Source organism: Egretta garzetta, unplaced genomic scaffold (assembly GCF_000687185.1).
Source record: "Egretta garzetta isolate BGI_Z169 unplaced genomic scaffold, ASM68718v1 scaffold91, whole genome shotgun sequence".
Lineage (NCBI taxonomy): Eukaryota > Metazoa > Chordata > Aves > Pelecaniformes > Ardeidae > Egretta > Egretta garzetta.
The window spans coordinates 2,451,844-2,474,701 of record NW_009258661.1 but is presented as its reverse complement, the minus strand read 5'-3'; the positions used below and the strand labels follow the sequence as shown (position 1 = coordinate 2,474,701).

The 22,858-nt window shown below is 48.9% G+C and overlaps 1 protein-coding gene across 1 annotated transcript in view; it reads right to left on the bottom strand.

Moving 5' to 3' along the window:
* Positions 1 to 605: 605 nt before the first annotated feature.
* The window catches only part of CADPS (calcium dependent secretion activator), a 194,372-nt gene continuing 172,119 nt past the window's right edge, over positions 606 to 22,858 (bottom strand). The window contains exons 31-33 of the mRNA XM_035903800.1: positions 21,636 to 21,743; positions 2,578 to 2,682; positions 606 to 785 (exon numbers count right to left, since the gene is read on the bottom strand). Coding sequence (XP_035759693.1) covers positions 606 to 785; positions 2,578 to 2,682; positions 21,636 to 21,743 — 393 coding nt within the window. The remainder of the gene's footprint in view (positions 786 to 2,577; positions 2,683 to 21,635; positions 21,744 to 22,858) is intronic.

Below are 22,858 nucleotides of genomic sequence, written 5' to 3'. Positions count from 1 at the left end.
ATGTAGCCTCTATGGAGTTAACTGCATATTGAAGGGAAGAGCCTGGTACATTAACAAGGATGCAGAATGATTCAAACGGCTGTCTGGGTTTGTTTGTTTTCTGGTTTTTAAATGAACAGAGAGAACAAAAAAATCATTTGTAATTGCCTCATTCTTCTTTTAAAAACAAAGCTGTTTTTTTTTTTTATTAATTTTAAGCAGTTGGCATCCACAGAAGAGAAACAAAGAAATGAAAGGACTCGATTCACTCATCTTCACAACAATTTACCATCAATGTATATACAGTACATTAATGAAGCATTGTTTAAACTTTAATTATAACAGGGACACACCTAGCATGTTCTCTATGTAGTTTTTCCATTAACAGTATTAAACAATGGTGCTCCATATTGCTTATGAACATATAGATATGAAATTAGGAAACCGATGAATCAAAGAGAGGTGCTAATCTTATTACCACACAGCTAACATGGCATTTGTATTGGTAAACTTCTCATGGGCATTTAGAGCTGACAGAAAAATTCCTAATGTGGCTAACTGAGTTACAGACGAGGTACATGCACGGATACCAGGCGACCCCCAGCCGGTCCTCCGGGCCAGCTTCCCTAGTCATCCTCTTCATCTTCCTCATCGCTGTCCTTCATGGTGATCCCCTGGAGCCCTCCGCCTTCGCTGACAGACGCCGTGGCCTCCTCTACCGTCAGCCGGTTCCGGATAGTCTCGTAGGTTTTGCTGTTTAAGGTGGAGTCCAGCACGCCTTGCAATCGGAAATCCCGGTACGTTTTCTAAAGCGGGGAGAGGCACAGAGGAAGGAGGAGACAGCACAGAGGTCAGGGCCAACACCGGCTCCCCCGCTTCGCTGCGGGAGTCAGCCTGTGTCCCCATGCCCAGAGTTTGGGGCCACTAATGGAAGAGGCTGGGACGCCAGGGAAATCCCCGCCCCAGGGATGTTTTTCATCCCCCCAGGCAGCGCAGAGGCTGCAGGGTGGTCTCTGCCGGCCGCTGCTTTGCGTTGGCAGAGGTCCCTTTAGGGTGCCTTGAGCAAGAAATCACAGCTCTGCGACTGCCTTTGCAGGGCCGGCAGGGCGGCCGGGCGGCGCGGCTGCGTAAAGGCTTCAGAGCAGGGATGTACTGGGATGCACTCAGGGGAGCTTACACATGGTAGGTTGGGGTCTAAAAAGACATGGAAGCACCAGATCAGTGCACCAACTAACTTTCCTCGCTTCTGGATGCGTTCACCTGCCTGTAACATCAGTTATTTTTCCTCACGCAGCAGAACGCTTATCGCCCGCAACCGCAGACGTGATTACACGTTCCCAGAATGCTCTGTCTTAAATAATCCTACCTACAGTATCGGGATTAAATAAGCTAAGTCCAGGACACCAGGGAAAATTGTTGATGTATAAACATAAGCACGCAGCACATGTTTCTTAAATCTCTCTTTCGTCACCTAATTCTGAACCCGGGGTTGCATTTCCGCAGTTAGCTGTATTTCCCTTGTCATTATGATTAATATCTCTCACTTGAATTTCTGTTTAAAAACTTCTCTACTCTGTGTGATAAAACTCTGGCCTCGTAGTTCATTTAATTCTGCTCTGTGCTCTGCGTGGAAACTATTTACTGTTCTGCTATTTCAGAAAGTCCTTGGATTTGTTGTAGCTGCTTCTGAATGTAATATTGGTATAAATAAAGCACAAGGAAGAAAGCTTTCCTCAGCTAGCTGACAAGCAGAAATAATTTGTCTGTGCCTGTTGTTTTCAGTTATGAAAAGCACATTTAATACATTTCAGTTTTAATTTATTCATGCCTTCAATGTGTTCACTGCACACAAGACCATAAACATTATAAAATACTAGACCAAAAAGCATTAGATAGAACCTAAAATGATCAAAAATATATTTACCCCCTTCTGTGATCTTATTATTTCATGTAAACCACTGCGATTTCACACTGAAATAATTATCATTAGTCCAAGGCACGCACACACACACACATATACACATACACGTGCACTCAAGGAAAAAAAATGTTACTTTCAGGGTATGTTATCTCACCTTTGTGATCTCTTAGAGTTGATTGTAAAAGAAACAACTTCAATTAACTATGAGAACAATCCTCATTTGCATTCTGACGATAATCACAAGCTGGACTTAAATGTTTCTAGTAAAATAGTGTTAAGAACTTTTGGTTGGATTTAACCCGTTTTAACACTGGAGTTCATTGGTGTGATCAACATGTTTGTCCACAAAAAGGCTAATTTTGGTGCTCTGATTGCACAGGTAGGGTGGCATAGCAATAGACTTTCCCTTTTCTCATGCAGTTACTTTGTTCTTATTTGCACACCTGTATTTTGCATCTCTATGCATTTCAAGCCCCCGTTTATCCTTTGCTACATGCCACACATACAGGTATCTTAATTTTTAAGAATTTTTAACAAATGGCTTAATATATTATAGAATATATATACACAGTTAATATATATACGGTTTGCCTAAGAGAACATGCCGCACGCATGCAGGCGTACACACACGCTCCTTCCGACAGCAAGACGGCAGCGAAAACACATCAGACGATTACCTTTACTATCCTAATGAGAGTTTTCAGTTGATAAATGTGAAGCTGCAGGTCCATGCGGTCTGTCAGCCAGGTGCAGACAACATTCATCGAGCTGGTGTACCATTGCTGCAAGAGAGACAGGACTTCTCCAGCAACCACGCGAGGGCTGCGTGCTGCGCCCCGAGTAGCACGGGCGGCACCCGCACCCCGCCAGCAGCAACCTGCCCCGCTCCCGCCGGACTGGCGGGGGGAGACAGGCACCCTCTTCCACACAGAATTCCCATGCACGAGCTTTTCAATTTTCCTAACAGCAACAAACTTAGTAGGAGGGGTAACGGCCACACCGCCAGGTTCCTGCAAGCCGATTTTGCCATTGATGGGACTCGCCAGCAGTGGTCTGCGTTTGGCCCAGTCCATTTTTTAAGCCATCCCACCCACACCACCCCCCCCGGTGAGAGCACAGCCCTGCCTTTAGGTGTGTCAGACCCACGCTCGAGCTACTTACCGTCTTGAAATTCAAACATAACCAGGCACGGGGCGAGTCTGGTTCCCTGACGGCGAGCGGAGGGGAGGCTGGGGCGGGGCAAGGTTGGGCTGCGGGTGAGGATGCTGGTGTAAGCACCTACAGGCGCCTGCCCAGGCTGCGCGGGAAATGCTTTGGTTTCACCCTCACAATTATGAAAGATGGAAAAGCAGCAAACAAATGAGCTTGTTTCAAGCTGCTGAACTCACAGGGCCCCCCTCCAGGGGCTGAAATTTTGCTGCTTGCCTGTGAAAAAAGGCTTGCAGCTGTGTAGCAGCAGCCTGCCAGCCCTGCAGTGCAGGAAGTCTCCGGTGGGCTGTGGATCAGCGCCCCGCTCACGCAGGGCTGGCATTGCACGTCTGACGCCACACAGGCGAGCAGCGAGCCCTTGAGAGAAGGAAAAGCAGGGGCTGTGGCGGGGGGGGGTGTCACAAAAAACCCCTCCCCATGGTGCTCAGCACAACAGTTGATTACAAAGTGGTCTGCATACGGAAACTCATCACGCCTCTGTACCCGCAGTCACACCCTTCTCTCACGATCTCTCTTACACACACACGCAGATCAAAACCTATACTGCAGACCAGCTGCAGTTAATCTAGAACCAGCTAAAGATAAAAAATCTCCCCCACGAGATCAGTTTATAGAAATCCCGACTGAGCGCCATCCAGGTTAGCCCACAATGCAGCTCCCTCCCAAGTAGCCTAAAACCTCGCATCAGTCCAGCGCAGGGAATATTGCCTCCCTTTGTGTCCCGCACCCTCGGGTGGGGGTCTCTGACCCAGAAACATGCCCTCTTCCCTCTAGCTGCTGAAGCTGCCAGCGCAGCAGGTGAATGCAGACAACTGAATATTTATTCTCTAATTGCAAAACGGAGGCCAGGGACTTGTTACCCTTGCCCCCGGCGGCTGAGAGGCACTGCTGGATGTGCAGCCCCAGCACCATAAGCTGCGACTGGGTAGGGTTTGGCTGGCACCATCGGGGCCCACAGACACTGCTGTCCTGGAGCACCCACAAGCTGGCACAAGGCTCACCAAAGCAAACAAATGAGTCCAAGCTAGACCAGCCCAACATCACAAAAATGTGGGCTCAAACACAGATGATTGAACTGTATGGTAGTGCACCCGGGAGTTGCTACCCTTCACCAGGAGCAGAGAGTAGAAGTTACAGTCATGCTGCATGGGGAAAAGCTTTTCCTCCCACTTCCATAAAGACATTCCTGTACTTCTATGTCTACACTACCTCTTAATAAAATGGAGGAAATAAAAGGATGGAAGAGTCACCAAAGAAACATCTCCTGCTTGATGCTTACACCTTGTGCAGCTTGGCTGGCCCGCCATCTCCGGGATGGAGACCTGGCAAGAGGTAAGAGCTCAAATAAACCGAAACAGGCAAGCAGGAGCTCTGTCCGTAACAAAGTCAAGCTCAGCTACTGTGAGCTGCCACTTGAGGTCCTGATGACAGATGGCGGTTGAACTGTTCATGAAGCACCCTGCTTAGCTGGTGTCAGCCTGACAGCGCAGTAGACATGAAGGTCTGGTGGATCTTCATACCTTCCAATCCCTCAGATGAGTCTGAGAGGTCAGAGCATCCCTGGATATCTCCAGAGAGCCCTGGGTGCCCGTGGGTTCTGGGACAATGACCCAGGACAGCCAGCAGCTAGCTGGGGCTGGGGGGGCACCAAGCGACTGTGGTCACTGGGAGATCTGCTTGGGTTCCCTTGTAATGCTGGGGGCCCACATGGGCAAAACAGAGAGAAATCGTTAGTGTTTATAGTGTTACATTTCTGCAATCAGCATCCTTAAATGAGCCGTGCTCTTGGGTGACTCCAGCTGTGGCCCAGGGTTGCGCTGGCACACGGATGCCCAGGTCACCCAAATGCCTCCTTCCACCACCTCCTTAAATCAAAACCCACAGAGGAACAAAGCGACCCTATGTTACATACGCATGCCCTCTCCCTTCCGCTGCTGCCTCTCGTCTTCCATGAAAGGATGTGCTGGGTGTTTGTGTCACCTCTAAACGAGACGAGAAGTCCCCGGCGGGGGCAGGTCCTGCCATTTCTGTTTGTCCCGTACCACCCTCACCTACGCAGCCGTGTGGATGCAGAACAGAAATGATAACCTCTGCCCGGAGGTTATCGGCGAGGTGACTTTGCTGCTGCGAGACCTTCGGGTTAAACAAAATGAAACATTTCTCTGTGTTTCTGGTAGGCACTCCCAACACGCTGGATTCCGGGGAGACGCAAACTCCTCTGAGCCAAATCCAACTCGTACCCCTCTCCTCTTGAGCACCGGCCGACACGGGCTCAGCCAGGCGCATTGCTCGGCTGCATGAAAGGAGCTCGCTTCTCTTAAAGCTAAGTTACTCCAAAGACTTTCTGCTTTATGAGGAAAAGACAAAGTCTAATTCATTGATCTTGATACACAAAACCGTCACGTCACTTCATAGAGCACACACCAACTGCTGAATTTAAGCCCTGCATATTCATAAAAATAAGTTAGCCCATAAATTAAATGTTCCCTTTAGCTATCACTAGTGTTGATGTGCTATAAGACGCACAAGCCCTCTGATTCATGACTAACCTACCAAAGAAGATAACATTTGCATATGATTATATTATTAAAAAAACAACAACAAAGCCAAATGCTCCGAAACGGAAATGTGATGATTTCAGACAAAAGAGCGCAGCGTGGTCCTGGCCGGCCACCGGCCACCTCGCTCCCCCCGTGCGGGTCTGCCACCCCCCCGAAGGGCAGCGGGGCACGTGCCAGGGACACGGGCTTCCTTGGGGGCTCCAGCCCTGCGGCTTTTCCCTGTACACGAGGTGCAGAGGGCACAGCCCAAATGCTGAACTTTGGGGCCTTACCGTGGGGCTGCAACAAATGTCAGGTACGCTCCTGGAGGCCCAGGGCCAGCTAAGCTATGGCACGGGCATGCCAAAGTAACTCGTAACACACACGCACATTACTGATGCTGGCTGGCACCCCTGTCCATCGCTCAGGGGGCAATCTGCACTTAGTCTGGGGGCAGGGGTGGAGGGTGCATCCCGGGGGATGCGTGGTGGATGCCACACATCCACCGGGACGTCAGTGGCGAAGGGAGCGGGGCTCCCATGGGGTGTGTTGCAGCCCCCGCTGTGGGGTGTGACCTGGCTAAAGCAGAGGACATGCAAACAGACACCCTTTGCTGCTATCAGAGCCCAGCAACAGCAAGTAGATACCATATATGCATGGCCAGGAATTTAATCCCTCTTTCAGGTTAGTCTTCCCGTTCCCCTTCTGCCATTCACAGCAACCCTCATTGCTAGGTGCTAGCCTGGGTAGATGAGGTGGGCCATGGGATGCTCCCGGACAGGCATTAGGGGAGCTGAAGCATGCCAAGGGGTGGGCTTCCATTGCTGCCCATGCAACGCCCCAACCAGCTCGAGCAAGAAGCTTCCTCGTTTCCCCCCCGCCTTTTTTTTTTTGAATGCAAAAGCATGATCAATAACTTGCTGAAATAGCAAGTTTGTCTCTGAATACATAAATTGCAAAAATTGATATGAATAAATCTGCAAGTAACACACTGAGTGTGGCACATTTTATCAAGAAAAATAAAAGAGCCCTGTGCTGGGTGCCTGCGCTTTCCGGGAGGTGGTGTCATTACACATACCCAGGAACATCTGCAAACCCCCGTCTTCTTTGGTGTGAGTTGAATGGAAGCATGACCTCCTGTTCCTTGCCATGAACCTTGAGTTCACGCTCATATTTTACATGTTACAGGAAGCCACAGCTCACCCCAGGGGTGCTGCAAACAGAATCTCGTAAGCCAGATGCAACACTGCTTCTTAAGGCACCTGAAGGAGCTGTATTCTTCATTCAAAAGCTTACATACTAGTAGCTTAAGGTCACTTCAGCTTTTGTAAAGAGTGGGACAAAACCAGGAATGCTTACAGGGCTGGGTTGTCAGCAGGGTAGCAGAGGGATTACAAGGAACCTGTGACTCTGCCTCTTTCTGCCTTTACTGGTAGTTTTTTTGTGTGTGAACAAGTGCCATACAACAGATTGAGGCTGGTATAAAGGCCTGGGACTGTGCAAGAGCACCCCGCTGAGCCTCAGCTGTGCTTGCAATTAGCAATAGGCATGAAATGATTATTGTTGTGGTGGCTGATGGCAATGTGAAGTGACAAGTTTTATGGGGGAAGTTGTAGTAGGGATGTTCAGCAAGTTTCTGCAAACCATTAATCGAAGGCTGCAGCACAGTTTAGTCAAAGCTATTTTATGTCAGTTCCAAAGGTCTCACAAGGATGCTGAAAGAATATTTTTCTGCTCTCAGTGCCTTGGAATGGAGTTTTTCTAGGTCAGGGATTCTTTACTGCCCTATTTAGTGTCAAAAATACCCATTTGCCTCAAATTAGCAGAAAGCTTGTAGTTAAGGGCTAGAGATTAGGCACACAAAATTACTCAGCAGGTGACTGCTGGGTGGATTTGGGGGTTGAGAAGTCTTTAAAACTGACTACAAGACATTATATACTTCTGACAAAAGAACATAGTAATCCTACCTGCTTGCTTTAACCACTGTTGTTTGTCTATTATTATGTGCTTTAATGCTCATAAGAGCAAAACTACTGGTGATACTACTCAATTACCATAGTAACTCTCCCCTATGACCTCTCATTTCAGTACTCGCTTTCCAACCAGAACCAATCCAAGCAGGGCAAATCTATTTAAAACTGTGACACACACAGCACAAGGAGGCTCCAAACGCCGGCTGGCTCCCTCTCTTTGTCCGGAACACGGACTTGTTGTGAAATGCTGAAAGGAAGCTTTGAAATGAACCCTTGAATTCAAGGTGTTTCAAAGGTGAGGGACTGGATGTCGGGTGGCTGCCTCCACAGCATCCCCGAGCTGGCCAGCACGGCGTGAGGGGACCGCAGAGGTGGGAAGGGAGAGGGGAACGCGCCGACTGTGAGTCCTATTTCCCAAAGGAAAACTGAACCTGCTCTCAGGCAACAGCCCTCTCTCAAAGACATTTGATCAGCCAGGGAAAAAAAAAATAATTTAAAATATCACCACCTCTTTGTATCTGGTGTTTGCGTCCACATCCAATGGGCCAGAAGCTCAGCTGGTGGCAAGCACAGCGGGGCTGTGCTGATTTACAACTGCTGACAGTACATGACAGCCGACAGAGCCGTGTCCATCCCCATCCTGGGCAGCTCTGAGATCAAATTCGGTATTCGGCGTTGTCACATGCATTCACGGCAGCCACCTCCCCTTGGCAGGTGTCGTCTCCACAGGGTAGGTAGGGATGCAGCCGCGGCAGCTCGGGACCAGCTCTGCGCACGCGGCTGCCAGCGTCGCGTGAAGGCTTTGCTTGGTGAATGGGAGCAGGAGCTCTTCTGGTGAAGGCTGCCTGCCCAAGGGACCGTGCTCCTGCGTTTGCTCACGGCATGCCCTGTACGCACATGCAGCCAGGTTTGCACAGACGATGCTGTCTGCAGGCCTGCAACCCAAAGCCCAGCCTGCTCGACGGCAGTCATGGAGGGACCATGCTTGTCCCTCTGGTCTTCTGTGACCACCAAGGCGTTCTTCTCTGCCTTTCCTCAGTGTTTCTTCCGCTGTCAACCCCAGGCAGTCATTGCACTTAAAAAAACTTGGTAAAGACAGTAAGCATGAAGCACAGAGCCTCATGGCCAAAGCAGTTTCCTACTCTTCAAAAAAAAAAAAACAAACAAGAGAGAAACATTCCCAGCAAGCCTGAATGTACACGGCAGTGTAAGTGATCCTAGCTTGAGAGCCTCCTCCGAAGCCCGGCTCAGCCGGGATGCTGGATGTGGACGAGACAGGCGGTGGGACAAAGCATGCCTCCTGCCCTGCTCCCAGCCAGCATTAGCAAGGTCTCAGCTGGGCTGTCAGAGCTGAGCCATGGCTATTTCTCAGGCCAGGTTTTGGAAACCCTGGCTTTGTTTGCTGCAGAAGGTGATGTGCCATCTCCCAGGCTGACCCGCAGCTGGCAAGGTGGGGAAAGAGCGGGGACAGGGCCTTGGTGACCCACGTCCGTCTGAAACTCCTGAGCTAAGACACACAGTGGTGGCCCCGGAGGAGGAGGTGGCACAGCCGAGGTGGGCGAAGAGCTGCGGTCCCTCAGGCACACACGTAGCTCCGGTCCCCAGTGTCGATGAGGAGATGGGGACAGACCTGCCACACGATGAAGAAGTAAGAGGCACATCTCTCCCCTGCAAGCATACTTTCTCTGGATGGCAAGCAGAGACCTGCCCATGCAGCAATCCCCATCCCATGCGTGCATCAACTTTTTTTCCCTCTACTCAACAAAGCCCACCCTCTGTGCCGGGTATCGCTCCACAGTGCCCCGCTTATGGGCTCCTGCCCCCCGCCATTCCCGGGGGGACCAGAAGAGCCATCCAAAGGCAGATCTGCATTTTGAGCTACAAAACCACCTCCAGCGTAGAGGGCCAAACCTGCAGCAGGGTCAGGGGCTCAGCCCCACAGGCAAAGAGCATCTGGCTCGGTCATGTCCCGGCTGCGGCCACGGGTGGCATCGATAATAACCCAGTGACTCTCTCGATTTACACCTGCCGAGGATTTGGCCCATTCCTCCAAGCCTTGCGGGGGCCAAGGCTCAGGGGACCACGTATTGCACCTCTGAGCACGCCTGGAAGCAGAGAAATTGGTGTGACATTGCCCACGTTACAGAAATGAAGTTTAGCGGCTGTGGATCTAAGAGCACACAGCTAACCAGAAAATAAGCAATGAGTTAATATCACCGGCATTGATCAGCTAGTCTTACAATTAATGCTTCCAATAAAAAAAAGCTCCCCCTTTTTATTCAACAGAATAAGAAATTAAACACTTGTGGGCTCATTCTAAAGAATGAATGAAATTGAATAAGCTACCTAGCACTTGAGATTCCCAGCGAGTGCTTGAATAGAGCAAACCTCCTGAGTTGAATGGATTGCCTTTTGGGACCAATTTGTCTCTTTTCACTCTTTATTCCTCCTTTTTTGCTGACAGATGTACAAAGGCGGAACTGCGCTGTGCAGCTTAGCTACATGCACCCACAGCAGCTGTCACTTTTGTCGAGCAAGTTAATCAAGCAAATGCCACCATATCCCACTTTCTATAAGGAACAACATGTTATAGACAGTAGTCTTGGGAGACGGGGAGGGAGGGAGAGAGACTTTATTTTAACTTTGAGTAGCTGGTATTTTTTTTTCTCCCCTCTGTGTGTAAAAAAAAAAAAAAAAAAAAGAAAAAAAAAAAAAAACAACCCCAGCCAAACCCGGTAGCACAAGCTGACACTTTTGTTTTCCCGTAGAACAAATATTTAATACGATTTTAACTCTAATTTGTACTAGAGGGAGAGCTGTCCGGTTTTAATTAAATTTAAGGGACTTAGGGGAACGCGGTTAAAAAAGAAATGGAAGCTTTTTGTTTGCGTTAACGCTTGTTGATAATAATATATTGATTGTCAATTGCTAAGCCCAAAAGATTAGTGTAGTAAATACTATTATCTGAATGCCACAAGTGAAGTGCTAGCTTCCCGTCCCTGCTTTTCCCTTTGTGAGGCAGTTTGAATCACTGGTTGTTATTTATACATTTTCTTTGATAAAACCAACTTGTGTGGCTGATTTTTTTTAAACCCTGCCTCATTAAGTGCATAATAGCATTTACGTGCGGGGCTTTCTGCTTTTTAGCCTTTCAAGCTTAAGCTTATATTCCTCTCTCACAACCATGTTTCAAAACTTGGGATGATCACAAACAATTGGATACACACCAATATTGTATATATCAGATGCTCTCTTGCTATTGCCAAAGACTAGAAAATAACAGAACATTATCTGCAAAGAGTAAATAAATAGTTACCGTCCTGCTACGCTGCCGCACGCCAGATAATAACACCGTCTGATCATTAGGTAGCTTTTCTATTGTACATAATTCTTTAAATGCGTATTCTCTCGTTGGATACGCAACAGTCGACACCAAAAGCGGGTCTTTCGGTGTAGCTCTACAGAGCACACAACAGCAAAGCACCGAGAGGGCTCTGGGCAGCCCTCGGCTTGCTATTAGAAAGGTAATCCCCCCCCCAATTCACACACTTCTGAAAGTATCTTCTCTTTCAGAAAATAAATTTAAGTTTTGGTAACAGATTGCAGCGTGCTAATTCATCTTCCCCACGGGGTCTTTGGCTTGGTACCTTCAGAAACAGAGCGCGCAAAGCTGAAGTGTTTGGGATTCATGAACTCTCTGCCAAACTCTGGACTCGACGCTTGCACCTTGCCCCTACACACAAATCCTCCACCAGCCGGGTTTGGCAGCGCTCCGCCTGCGCCTGGGCAAGCGGTCCTCACAAGAGGCAACACGACCCTCATTTTCAAAATTAAACCTCTCTGTTAAACTCTACATTAAATTCTAGCGATCTAGTAAAGTGCTAACAATTTAATAAAAATTCCCTGAAACCCCAGGGTCTTTTTTTTTTTTTTAATAAAACATATGACTTTATTCTATCAAAGCCTCGTGAATCTGCCTGGAGTCTCCCAGGTCACACTTGCACTGAGCTATTACTGAAATAAACGGCTGCACTGGTTTTTCCCTGGGATTTTTCGCATTGCTATAATGCTATCACTGGAAGTACACACAGCGTATTCTTCACCATCCACCCCAGCGCTGTGAATTCTGGATGCCTTTTACTCTGTTTTATATTCCTTAACTATGAAATTTCATTCACATTGACAACGTAGCTACACGAGTTACAAAGTCAAAGGGACTCAATATTAAAATAATTTGTATTATTATTTAATAAAGTCACGGTCCCAGCATTGTCTAATAGGGTTAAGCTGCTAGCCAGAGCAACTCATCATCTGTCTAGGATGCAAATGGCATCACCGAATTACATTATCTTCCCCCTCCCCCCCGCTTCTCTTCCCAAAAATAAACCACAAAAAAAACTTTGAATCGCGTAAGAGCTCTGCCTTCAAACGGGGAAGAAGAGAATTCAGAATGAAAGCTGAAACACAGACCCAGGCGCACCGAAGTGCCGCACGCTTTTTGCAGTACATATGGTACCTGAGATCACCCACTGTTTGGGGATCTCGGCAACAGGGTGCGCTCAGGCTGGCGCTTCACCCTTAATTGGCTTGAAGTTGGACCCGATGGGGCTCGGCAGGTCGCTGCCACGGGTGTTAATGGGCGGGGGGCGCGGGGCTCCTCGCGGGTATGTCTTCTGCCTGTGCTGGTGGGATTGCACAATTCCCCGCTCACCAAAGGGGCACAACTCATCCTCCACGCTCCTCGCTGCAAATTTCTCTCTGCTCTTAACCCAAAAGAATTTTATTCCTTTTTGGGGAGGAAAAGGAGGGTGGTCATCTTTCGTGCCAGTGGGGCCAAGGTCCCCAGCAAATAAACATGCCCGAGAAGATCATCTCTAACGCTCCCTGCTTTCGGTGTGGCACACCACCAGTCAACACTTACAGGTGCTTCGTGCAGCTCAGCTCCACACACCGTGGTGGGTGCAGGTTTGTTTGATTCTCCGCCCCTCCGTGGTTCGCAGGCAATCCGTGCGCTCCCATCACACAAGCAGAGGTTTCCCATGGCAGGTACGCAGCCAGAAAGGGACCTGCCGACGGTACTGCTCCTTCACTGGAGGAGGAACAACTCTGCTGCTGGGGATGTGATGTCTTGTACTTATTCAAGTGTTCCCAAGCTGTACGTCAGGGTGGTCTACTCTGCTCACATCCCTGGCAGAGGTGATGGACCACAGGCAGGACATGCCGATGACTCCCTGAGTGTTCTCCCCTGGGGAGGATCTCATTGGAAGAGCTACTGCAGTGTTGGCTCACCTTCTACGTAGCTGGGGATGCCCCGGTCTCAGCGTTGGGGTTTGCTGTGAGCAAACACCTTCGCCAGCCCGCGCGCTGACCATCTCCGAATACAGCCCAGCCACGTGCTGCCACACTTGCTCAGAGGAGGGTAAACCTCTCGACTGCATGCTGGTCGGGGCTGGATGGAGGGCAGCAGGCAGAGAAAACTGCGAGGGAGACCTGCATGGAAGCAGCTGTTTATCGACAGCGGGGTGCAGGAGGGCATGCGGTAGCCGATGCTCACGGCGATCGGGAAGGAAGCATGCCGACCGCAGTCCTGGCAGTGCCTCTAACTTCTCTCTCATTCACAGCATCCTCAAACCAGGGACACCCCATGCTCCAGCCTGCAGGTTTGCAGGCTGAGAGATCAGTCGGTGCCTCCCCTCCTCTCCGAGACAGAAGAGCCCCAATCCTTGGGCACATCTGCAGAAAACGCTGCCTTTCTGGTAATAGGTAAAGGCTGCCCCGGCTACCCGCATCCCTGCGCTGGAATATCCTCCCTGCACAGGGTGTGCTGGTACGCAGCATCCCACGGACCTGCACGCAGAGGACGGAGCAATTACCGGGGCCCTGGGTACACCCTCAGGTCGGCGCTGGGTGCTGGGCCCTCTCTCCCTTCACTGGAGATACAGCACAGCAAGTGCACAGCGCTTGCTGGGAACTGTCAGCTAAACCCCCCAAAAACCTGCTGCTTTGCAGGATTTTGTAGGCCTCCATTTTCTTAAATGAAAGAGCTTCTGCATAAAAAAGATGTAAAGGCGCGCACACACTTCTGTATGGATGCTTGTTCTCAAATACTTTTTTTAACCTATAAAATATTCTCTGCTTATTTCCATTTTTCAAAAAAGAAATGAAGTTGACATGTTAAAATCTGAGTTTCTATATAAAGCAGCTTAGTAAAACACAATATCCACACAATGTGCTGCTATTTTTCTGTCCCAATTCCAGGGCCCTGTTAGTGCAGAGCCAGCCATGGTATAACTGGATGCAAAGTTGCTCAATAAGATGCAATACAGTAACGCATGCTACGGAACACCTTATACTTGTTATTAGGATTAACTGAAAGCTGTCGCAAACTGGGACTTTTGGTAGGCTTTAGCTGGCTCTTTTGCAGCCTGCAAATTTCAAAAAACTAGCTAGAGGCTGCCAGGGTATCTCAGTCCTGAGGGTTTTGTGAGCGCGGGAGGGAGCAGCATCCCTGGTGTCATTCCTGGGGTTACATACTGGAGAAAAAACACCCTCCCTGCCCGAGTCTGGCTAAGCATTTTTGAATGCTGATATCATACATCCAGGGTGAGGTTTAAAGGAGCACCGGGAAAGGAAAGAGCTGCAGATCAAGAGAAATGAAGTGACCTGGGACGGCTAATCTCGCACGCACCGCTGGCTGGCGTGGGCAATGGCAGCGATTGTGTGGGGCTGGATTGCAGGGAGAGCAAAGGAAAAGAGGGATTGAAGGCGCTGCTGGAAATCAGACAATTTGTCATTGTCCGTGTGGGGGCCACTGCCTCACCCCTGCGCGCACCGTGAGTTTCTTTGGGCAAAGGCCCTTTGCGCAGCCCGCAGGGAGGGATTGCAAAGCTGCCGGCAGCGGGGGCTCGGCCCCGCACATCTGCGTGCACCGGGACATCCCGGCCCTTCCCACGCTCCTCGCACCCCCAGGCTCAGCTGGCACCCAGGTGGGTTGGGGTCACGGGGCATGCCAGCACCTTCAGGCTCTCCTTCCTGACGACCCACACGATTGGAGCTTCAATTAGCTAAGGCCTCTTAAACGAAGCTGGAAGGCGGCTTCAGCTCAGAGCGTACTATGCGACTCGTATGCAGTTGTAAACGGGCACAGGCAGCTCCCGGCCAGGGAGCAGAGAGGCTGGTTTGGAAAAGGCACTCTCTGGATGGAGGGTGCCTTGCTGCCTGCAGTACAGCACGATGGCACCTCTCCCCCCAAACCTACCTGGGCTACTCACATCTATTGGGAAATAAATCATCTTTCACGCAGGGCTGGCCCTAAAACAAAAATCCCCGATGCTCAAAAGCACTGTGCGGATGATGTTAGCAAGCCTATGCTGACCTTAACGTAACAGAGCAATCAGTCTGCCTTCTTAGAATGATTAATGGAAAATCTCCTCTGGAAAAGAAATCAAATTAACTGTCTTCAACCAAATGTCTACTGGAACACGAAAAGCTGTTCCGATAAAGACATTTAGGAGGGAAAAAAACCCCTTACAAGCATGTAAAATCCAGTGACAGATCTAGGACTTATTTTATTAAGACACTCCCTAAAATAAATTAAATGGAGCCTACTCAAATGAGCACTTCAGGAAAGAAACCTTGCTAAGGGGAACGCAGGAGAGGCGGGAGGCCGTGCATGAATGCACGCCTGCTGCCGTGTGAAGCTCATGTAGGGGAGTAAAAAAGGACGAGGGATGGCTCCGATGCCCGTGCTAAGCTCCTCTCCCCGCTCCTGCGCGGCTCCGAGCAGGCACACGGGAAGACAAAGGGGCTGCGGAAGGATGATGCACGCTGTGCCCCCTCAGGACAGAGCGGATTTGTCCCTTCCTAGAAGATATACGCATAATTGCCATCACACTTTCATCTTTTTTTCTTTTTTCCCAGCAAAGGTCCCTGCAGTGGGACTCACTCCAGGTCCGGGTCTGAGCCCTGCCGAGCCAGCCAAAGGCTGCGGCAGGCTCTGCAGCGAACGCTGCGCTGCTCCGGCTCCTCCAAAGATACACGGGGAGAAAAAAAAAGCAAGCTGCACTTCCTCGAGATCAATCTGCCTAATTGTCTTCATTTCACAACTCACTCGGGAAGGGGGGGGGGGGGGAGGCGGTTTTCCTAAAAAAAAAAAAAAAAAAAAAAAGCAAAAAACAACGCAGAAGAAATAGCTCAGTGGAGGCCATATCAGGATGGGAGTGGGAGAGAGTTAGTGCCCTAATGAGCAGTCTAGCTGCGTAGGAGGGAAACAGGTTGTTGTCTGTCTAAGAGAAAGCGGTGAGTGCGGCTGCAAGCAGATATTAGATGGGCGCCCGGCGCACAGTCTGATATCCGTTCTTCCCCTGATCCTGCAACCCGTCCTCCTGTGAGTAATTCTAACTCACAGTGAGTAGCTCCACTGACTCACGACCAGGCTTTTGGGTTCGAGGAGGGGAAGGAGAAGGGAGGGCGAGAAGGGCTCTCTTTTGGCATTTGATCGTGCCGTGCGAGGCTTACACTCCAGCAAGAAATGCCATGATCCTGCAAGCACGCCTCGAAGGAGCTGCCAAAACTCAAGTGGGTAACCCCGCTGAAGTCAAAAGCTTTGCTTTTTAAGAATAAGCTAATGCCTAAGTGCCTGCGGAGGACTTGCTGAATTAACTGATATAGCTGCCAGTCTGCGTTTTGCAATTTTTTCTGTATACTCAGGTGTGATATCAGGCTCCAAATCAGTAGGTACTGAAACATATGCTGAGCTGCCTGTGGATCCTCCCCTAAATGAGTAAGAAGTGCTCAGTCAGGTTCCTGAAAATTTGTACAAGGCTTTTGCTGAAGTGCGAGTCTCGCACAGTGCCCTGCATCCTCCTTACTCAGTGTCTCCGGTATTCAGAAGTCAGCTGCCAGCGAGGGCGGCCGCCTTTGGAAATACGAGGACAGTCCCGAGCCGTATCCTCAGGCCTGGCACTCCTGCTGGGCTCTGGGCTGGGAAAAGGCTACAAAAATCCACCAGCTGCAAATCATCCTCGGGATATTGCTGGGGCTTCCCAAAAACCCAACTGAGCTGAGCCTGAGGGACAGGACCTGGCGCCAGAGCCCCAGCTGAGGGCTTGTGCCTCCCCGAGGGTGGTGGGGAAGAGGCGCTGGGTCCCTGCCAGCGGAGCCACGGCTTCTCTGTCGCCGCTGGGAGGGCACCTGGGGTGACTGCCCCTCTGCACCGAGGACGGCACAGGGCAGAGCAAACCCCCGGTCTCCCCCATCGCCCTCCCCACTACGCCCGCCCAGACCCTGCCGATCCCACCCTGCCATCAAGACAAAAAAAACCCGCCTCCGTCTTGCAGAGACGAACGGGTTCGCTTTCTCATTTCAGGAGAAAATACTCCGTCTGGTATCCCGGCTGTGACACAGACCTTCGAGGAAGCCGAACATACACAGTGACAGTGAAGTGGTAAAACTGCCTTCTGCAAAAAGCACTGTGACTACCGCCACCTCAGCGGGCTGTATCACTGCGTGATTAAGTTCTTACCAGACTTTTTGGTAAAGGCAACCTTCCTGATCTGATAACTGCCAAGGACAAGCCAAATACGCAGGGTCAATCTATGCACATTTAATCCCCAGAAGGCAGATTAAGTGTATAATTGACCCATATAATCCACGTATCATCTCCAGTGAAATGTTTTCTATGTCCGGTTTAGGCAGACATGAGGCCCATAAGAAAGCGATCAGAGACACGGTATTACCATCGCAGTGGATTTCATCAAAGTTAGAGATGGCTTTTTAATCACTCATCTCAGAGACTGCTAGATTTAAGCAGATGAACTAGCGCTAAGCACATCTGTTTTAATCCTTATCTTCTACTCAGGCTGGTGTCTTCAAGAAGTACAAGGAGGAAAAAAATAAATTAATTTTTTTTTTAGGTCCTTGCAATCTTAGGAGCTTCTCTTGGTGTTTTGATCTCTCATATCAAAAGCATGTTTTTGTTTTTTTCGGTAAGATATTGAATTAATCATCAGAGAGAAAAATGCCATCTGCGCTATTTAGGGACTGCATCAGGATGCTGGAATTCACAGGATCTTGGGGAGCTCTCACTCAACGTTCAGTAGCCTTTTGTGTACGTGCTACTCGCCTGCGGCTGGGGAGGAAAAATTCTCGCTATGTTTTACATTAGTGTTTACCAATTTATGAGGAAGAAAGGTTGGCATTCACACTATCTACTAGCCAATCATAGGCTTTCTGGATCACATATGTTCTGACAGGTTGAAACCTATACTGTGAGTATCTCAGTGTGCGTGTAAAGATACACACGCATACACGCACGTATAAATAAATAACTTCCACCAAAGGGCACAGCCCTTACAAGTAAAACTGCCGCTGCCTTCAGACAAAATTACGGACGTATAAACTCTGATCCTATGAAATTGGACCTGAATTTGGCAGGATTGATCTGAAGACTCGAGATCACTCTGAATGGTATTTTCCCTTCCCATGTTTAAGATACACCCGCCTGCCTCTGCCTCATCGTGCCTATAACCTGTCACATTCCGCAGGTCGACTCTGCCCCCCTTTCCAGGGAAAAAAAGTGATAAAATCTTACTTTTCATCAGGCACTACTGGAATTTGTGAGCCTTCTGCCTTGTGTGAAAAACATCGCAGTGGTTTAAATCCCAAAGCACCCAGCCATGCACAGGAACGCAGGGAGCGGATGCCACGATGCTATCCTGAAACTCTTCTGTTACCACTACTCTCTACCAACGGGACTTATTACAGTGTTTTAGCTTTAAATGTTACCAAATTAGTGAGCCAGGCCAAGTAAATAAGTCATGTTACTCTGCAGTAAACAGCACTGCCAAAAAGCTAGCTAGGTTTTGATTACCAGCAGAACTCCACGATCAATCTGTTCGTTCAATGATCCCAAGAATACAGATTTTTAAAATTAAGATGACTCCATTTGGGGGGGGGGGGGGGCGGGGGGCAGGAAACCCTGACTAATTTGCAGAATTAAGAGGATTAACACATAGACCACGCAGAAATATTACAATAATCTTCTGCAAACAGCAATATCTCCCAACGAGCACAGCCCTGTTCTGCAGGTGCGAGCAGGCACGCGATGCAGGAGCCGAGAGATGGTTTCTGAGCTAAGAAATCACAGCAAATGCCAAAAAAAGACATATTATCCCAGCTTCTGTTGGGAGATGGCCTAACGCACTGCAGCCCCTGCTCCTGGGAGGAAACAAAGGGGAAAGGAATGGAAACGCTGGGCAGGACTGCGGAGAAGCGTGGGGATTGGGAATATCCCAGGAGCTGCAAACCCCACTGAAGGTGCAATGGGCAACTTTGCACTGCGCACCTCTGCGCTTGCACCATGCACGACGGCACCGAAAGGGGACTTGGCCCTGTATTGCGAGTGCCTCTAATGTGATCCCACTGAGACCAGAGGAACTGCCTGCAGGCAGATTTGAGCTGTTTACCTGCCATTGCTGCACGTATTAACATATAACATCCTAAAACTGGACTAAGCTCTTGGCTGGGGTAAGCCAGCATCGCTGCACTATACCAGCAGAGGAGCTGGCCTCGAAAGCGTTAATAATCTCATTGCCTGGAGAAACTCTGCAGCTAAGAGGATTCCTCCTCTGCTGTACTGGGGAAAGCGAGAACAAAACCAGGCCCAAGTCTGATTCAGCGTCATAAATGCCATTTTTGATTACTCCTCTTCTCTTTCTTATTAAAAAGGTAGCTAGCACCTAAAATGTCCTTGGAAAATATGACCACGGGTGCAGACACCAAAGGAGCTTAAAGACCCCGCGGCTGCGCTGCTTCGCTGCATTAGGTGAGGGGGGCGAAGGCTGCAGGACTGTGGCCGAGATGAAGCTCAGGCCAACAGCGTTAAGCATTTGCTCCTGCCCTCACCGAAATGCAGGTGAACACACAGCACCGATTTAAACAGGGTCTGGTCCCGGGTGACCTCCCCCACACTCCTAGACCCTGCTGCTACAGCCCCGCCAGCATCCCAGCCGTGCTGAGAGCTGACCTCAGCAGCAATTCACTTCTTCAGCTGCAACCTCGCAAAGATGCAGCTCGCCCCGCTCACAGACACACACTCACGTATGCGAGATGTGCAAAGAGGCTGGTGGCATCGGGTCCCAACGCCGCTCCGCCGGTGCGGGGAACGGGAATGGGAATGGGAATTGGAGTGGGAACAGGAACAGGAATGCTCCCGCCTGCAGCTGGCGTGGGTCAGAACAGGCGGAGCAATGTAAAAAAGCCTACTCTTGATTATTTTATTCCGCATGGACCAGGGAGACTCGAGGCGAGCAGGGAGGGAAAGAAAGGTTTTGCACTTTTTGCTTTCCACCAGGGTAGCTGCTCTTTTTTTTTTTTTTTTTCATGTCAACATTTGTTTAAAATACGGCTTGGTAAAACTAAGTACGAGTGGATCAAACCGAAATCAATATTTGTGCTAATTACAGCCTTTTGAAAATTGGAAATGATGGCCCAAAAGGGTACAAACACACCAACTGTGAATCATAGGGAAAGGATGAGGGAAAAGGCAGTGTGGGCATTGAAAAGAACAGTCCAGATGAGCTCTGGAAATTTAACTGCTCATGGAATAAATTTCAACACAAACGAGCAATGCACTCGCAGGCCCGCTGCAGATGGAAGCGACAGTCTTTTGTTTTATGTTTTGTTTTTTCTCCCCATGCCTGCTTGATGGGTGATTTGCGTCTGGTGCTCTGCGCTGCAAACTCTCCCCGGAGCGAGCACGCGCGGCGCCCGGAGGAGGCACTGCTGTGCTCCGTGCATGAATGAGGCATTCTCAGTGGATATGGGTCATGCTAGTAGATGTACACAGTAAGATTATTTGACTCTAATTCATGCCACTTGATAGAATGTGATAAAACATTTGACATGAGAGATAAGTTCCATTTTAATCCGATAAGGTACGGGGAAAAGAAAGAGTGGGAATTGTAAAGGAGGAAGAGGTTTCTAAGGGACAGGTAATGCGCAGAAAGAGAGGTATCGAGTGAAGGAGGAGGTTGGTTGGGAAAAAAAGCAGCTTTCCCTGCACACTGAGGAAGCAAACAAGCGAGTAAAGAAAGCGAGGAAGGTTGTTACAGTTCCAGAGCCGGGAGACTGAGAAATGGCACTGCTGAGAGATGAAGGAAGGGAAGTAGGAACAGAAGCTGCTTCAAACAGAAATCGATATATGGACAAATACCCTAAAGGAGACTGAAACACTAATGCTACAGGCTGGCTGTCAACAGAAAACCTTCGCTATAGAACAGCTACGAGGACAGAAAGGCTGTAACGCAACAAGAGCAACAGAAACAGAGGTATCGGTTAACATGCATCCAAATCCAAAACAAACGGGCATCACAGGTCACTGTTCTCTTACAGTCCAATGAATTTATCTCCAGCAACAGAAAAATAGCTCTGAACATCTGGGTCAGTTCCTACCATGCCATCTTCATCAAGAAGACCATGTCTCAACTTTACCTTCGGTGTCAGACACCACGAGATGGTCCTCCTGCAATACGAAAGTCCATGCCTCATCGGCTCTGTTTTGGTTAGCTTTTAAAATTAAAATTTAGTTAATTCGAGTGTCAGTTTTAGAGTGCTTGTCAATGAAACACACTGCAAAATGTGCAGAAGAGATGGCCCTTAGCAAATGCATCTGCCAAAAACCTGGCTCAAATTTTACCAGTGAGAACAATGACCAAGATGTTCTGTTACAGAGAGATTTTCCACAAGCTTAAAGATAGTAAAGGGCTCTCTGAGAAGATGCTGTTCCCTTAAAATCCACGCACAGACAGACCAAGACACAGTAGACTAGAGTAGAGATTTAAAGCAGGCAGAGAGCAGATACGAGCCTTAGTCAGAAAGGAAGGAAAGATTTATTTATTTTTTAAAGCTATAACCAATAAATTTTCTCAAAATGTGACTTATCCTCCTGTCTTATTTTGTCACATTTTGGGTCTCTCCTGCTTGGTGTCCAAGGAGGAGAAGGCATTTACTTACATCAAATAACCTTTCTATATACATCTCCTCATTGACCTTATCACGCAGGACATCCTGAGAGTGGCGGACAAATGTCACATAGGCATCAGCAACATCCATCCCCGGCTTCTGCATGGGGGAGAGAAGAAGAGAGAGAGAGAGAAACATGAATAGCGGCGCAGGGGGCAGCTCCTCCATGTAGCCTCATGGATGCTTTTCCTTCTCCTCCATCTCCTGCTGTCCTCCTGCAGTTTGCCCTTTCCTTACCTGATGGACACCGAGTCCCGCCGCTTTGCCCAGGAAAATACCGTGTCCAGCTCAAGATCATGCAAAGACATTTGCTTTTTCTCTTCCTTTGCCTAGAGCGAAGCTGGTCAGAGGAATAAAGCTTCTCCTCGACATACCGATGCTGGGAAGTTCTCTTGCTACCGTTGGTGCTCTTGACCTAATGAGTGATCCAGCAAGCCAGGCTGGGGTTTGTTGTGTTCTTGGGTCATCTTCTCTATGCAAGCTCTCTGGTTTGTGAAGGTAGAGAGCTAGCAGCCAGAGTTGGGCTCTTGGTTCTTCTTCTACGGTGTGAGCAGTGAGCAGCTGGCATGGCAGGAGGCATGCCAAAATCACCTTCCCTTTTCTGTTTAGACCCCTGACTTTAGCTCACATCTAGTGCTGCTCTTAAGAATAAATTGGGTAAATGGTAAGGCAGGGAATGTACATCTACATGAATGTTTAAGCCGCTGCTAAACTGCAGGAAGCCTTCCCGTGCTGTCACATCTCTACAGCTCTCCACAGAATTTAAGTGATTTTAAACAGCAACCTACAAGCATGCAAGATTCTGGGACAACAGCATTTCTTGAAAGAAAATGGGAACTGAGGCAGGTGGAAGGGAAAATACTTTAAAAAAAAATAATCCTGTTTGAGTTCACATTGCTTGATATATTGGAATCAAACTTACCTCAAAGGAAAGCCATTAAAATACTGCAACGTGAGTCATTACAAGAGCTGCCACAAAACCTTAAATTTCCATGGCACATTGTAAGTTTGTTAATAACTAGTGTCATTAGTTTCCATTACTGTGATTTACCTCAGATCACAGAGTATCATTTCTCTGCAAGATACGATTGTCAGCCGCTGTAAATTGAAGTTAGTTAACACATCTGTGTAATTTCCAGGGTGAAAATGAGGACAGTTTGGAAAGCAGTAGGAAGGGAGTTTTTTAATACAAAGCAAACAATTATCAAGCAAAG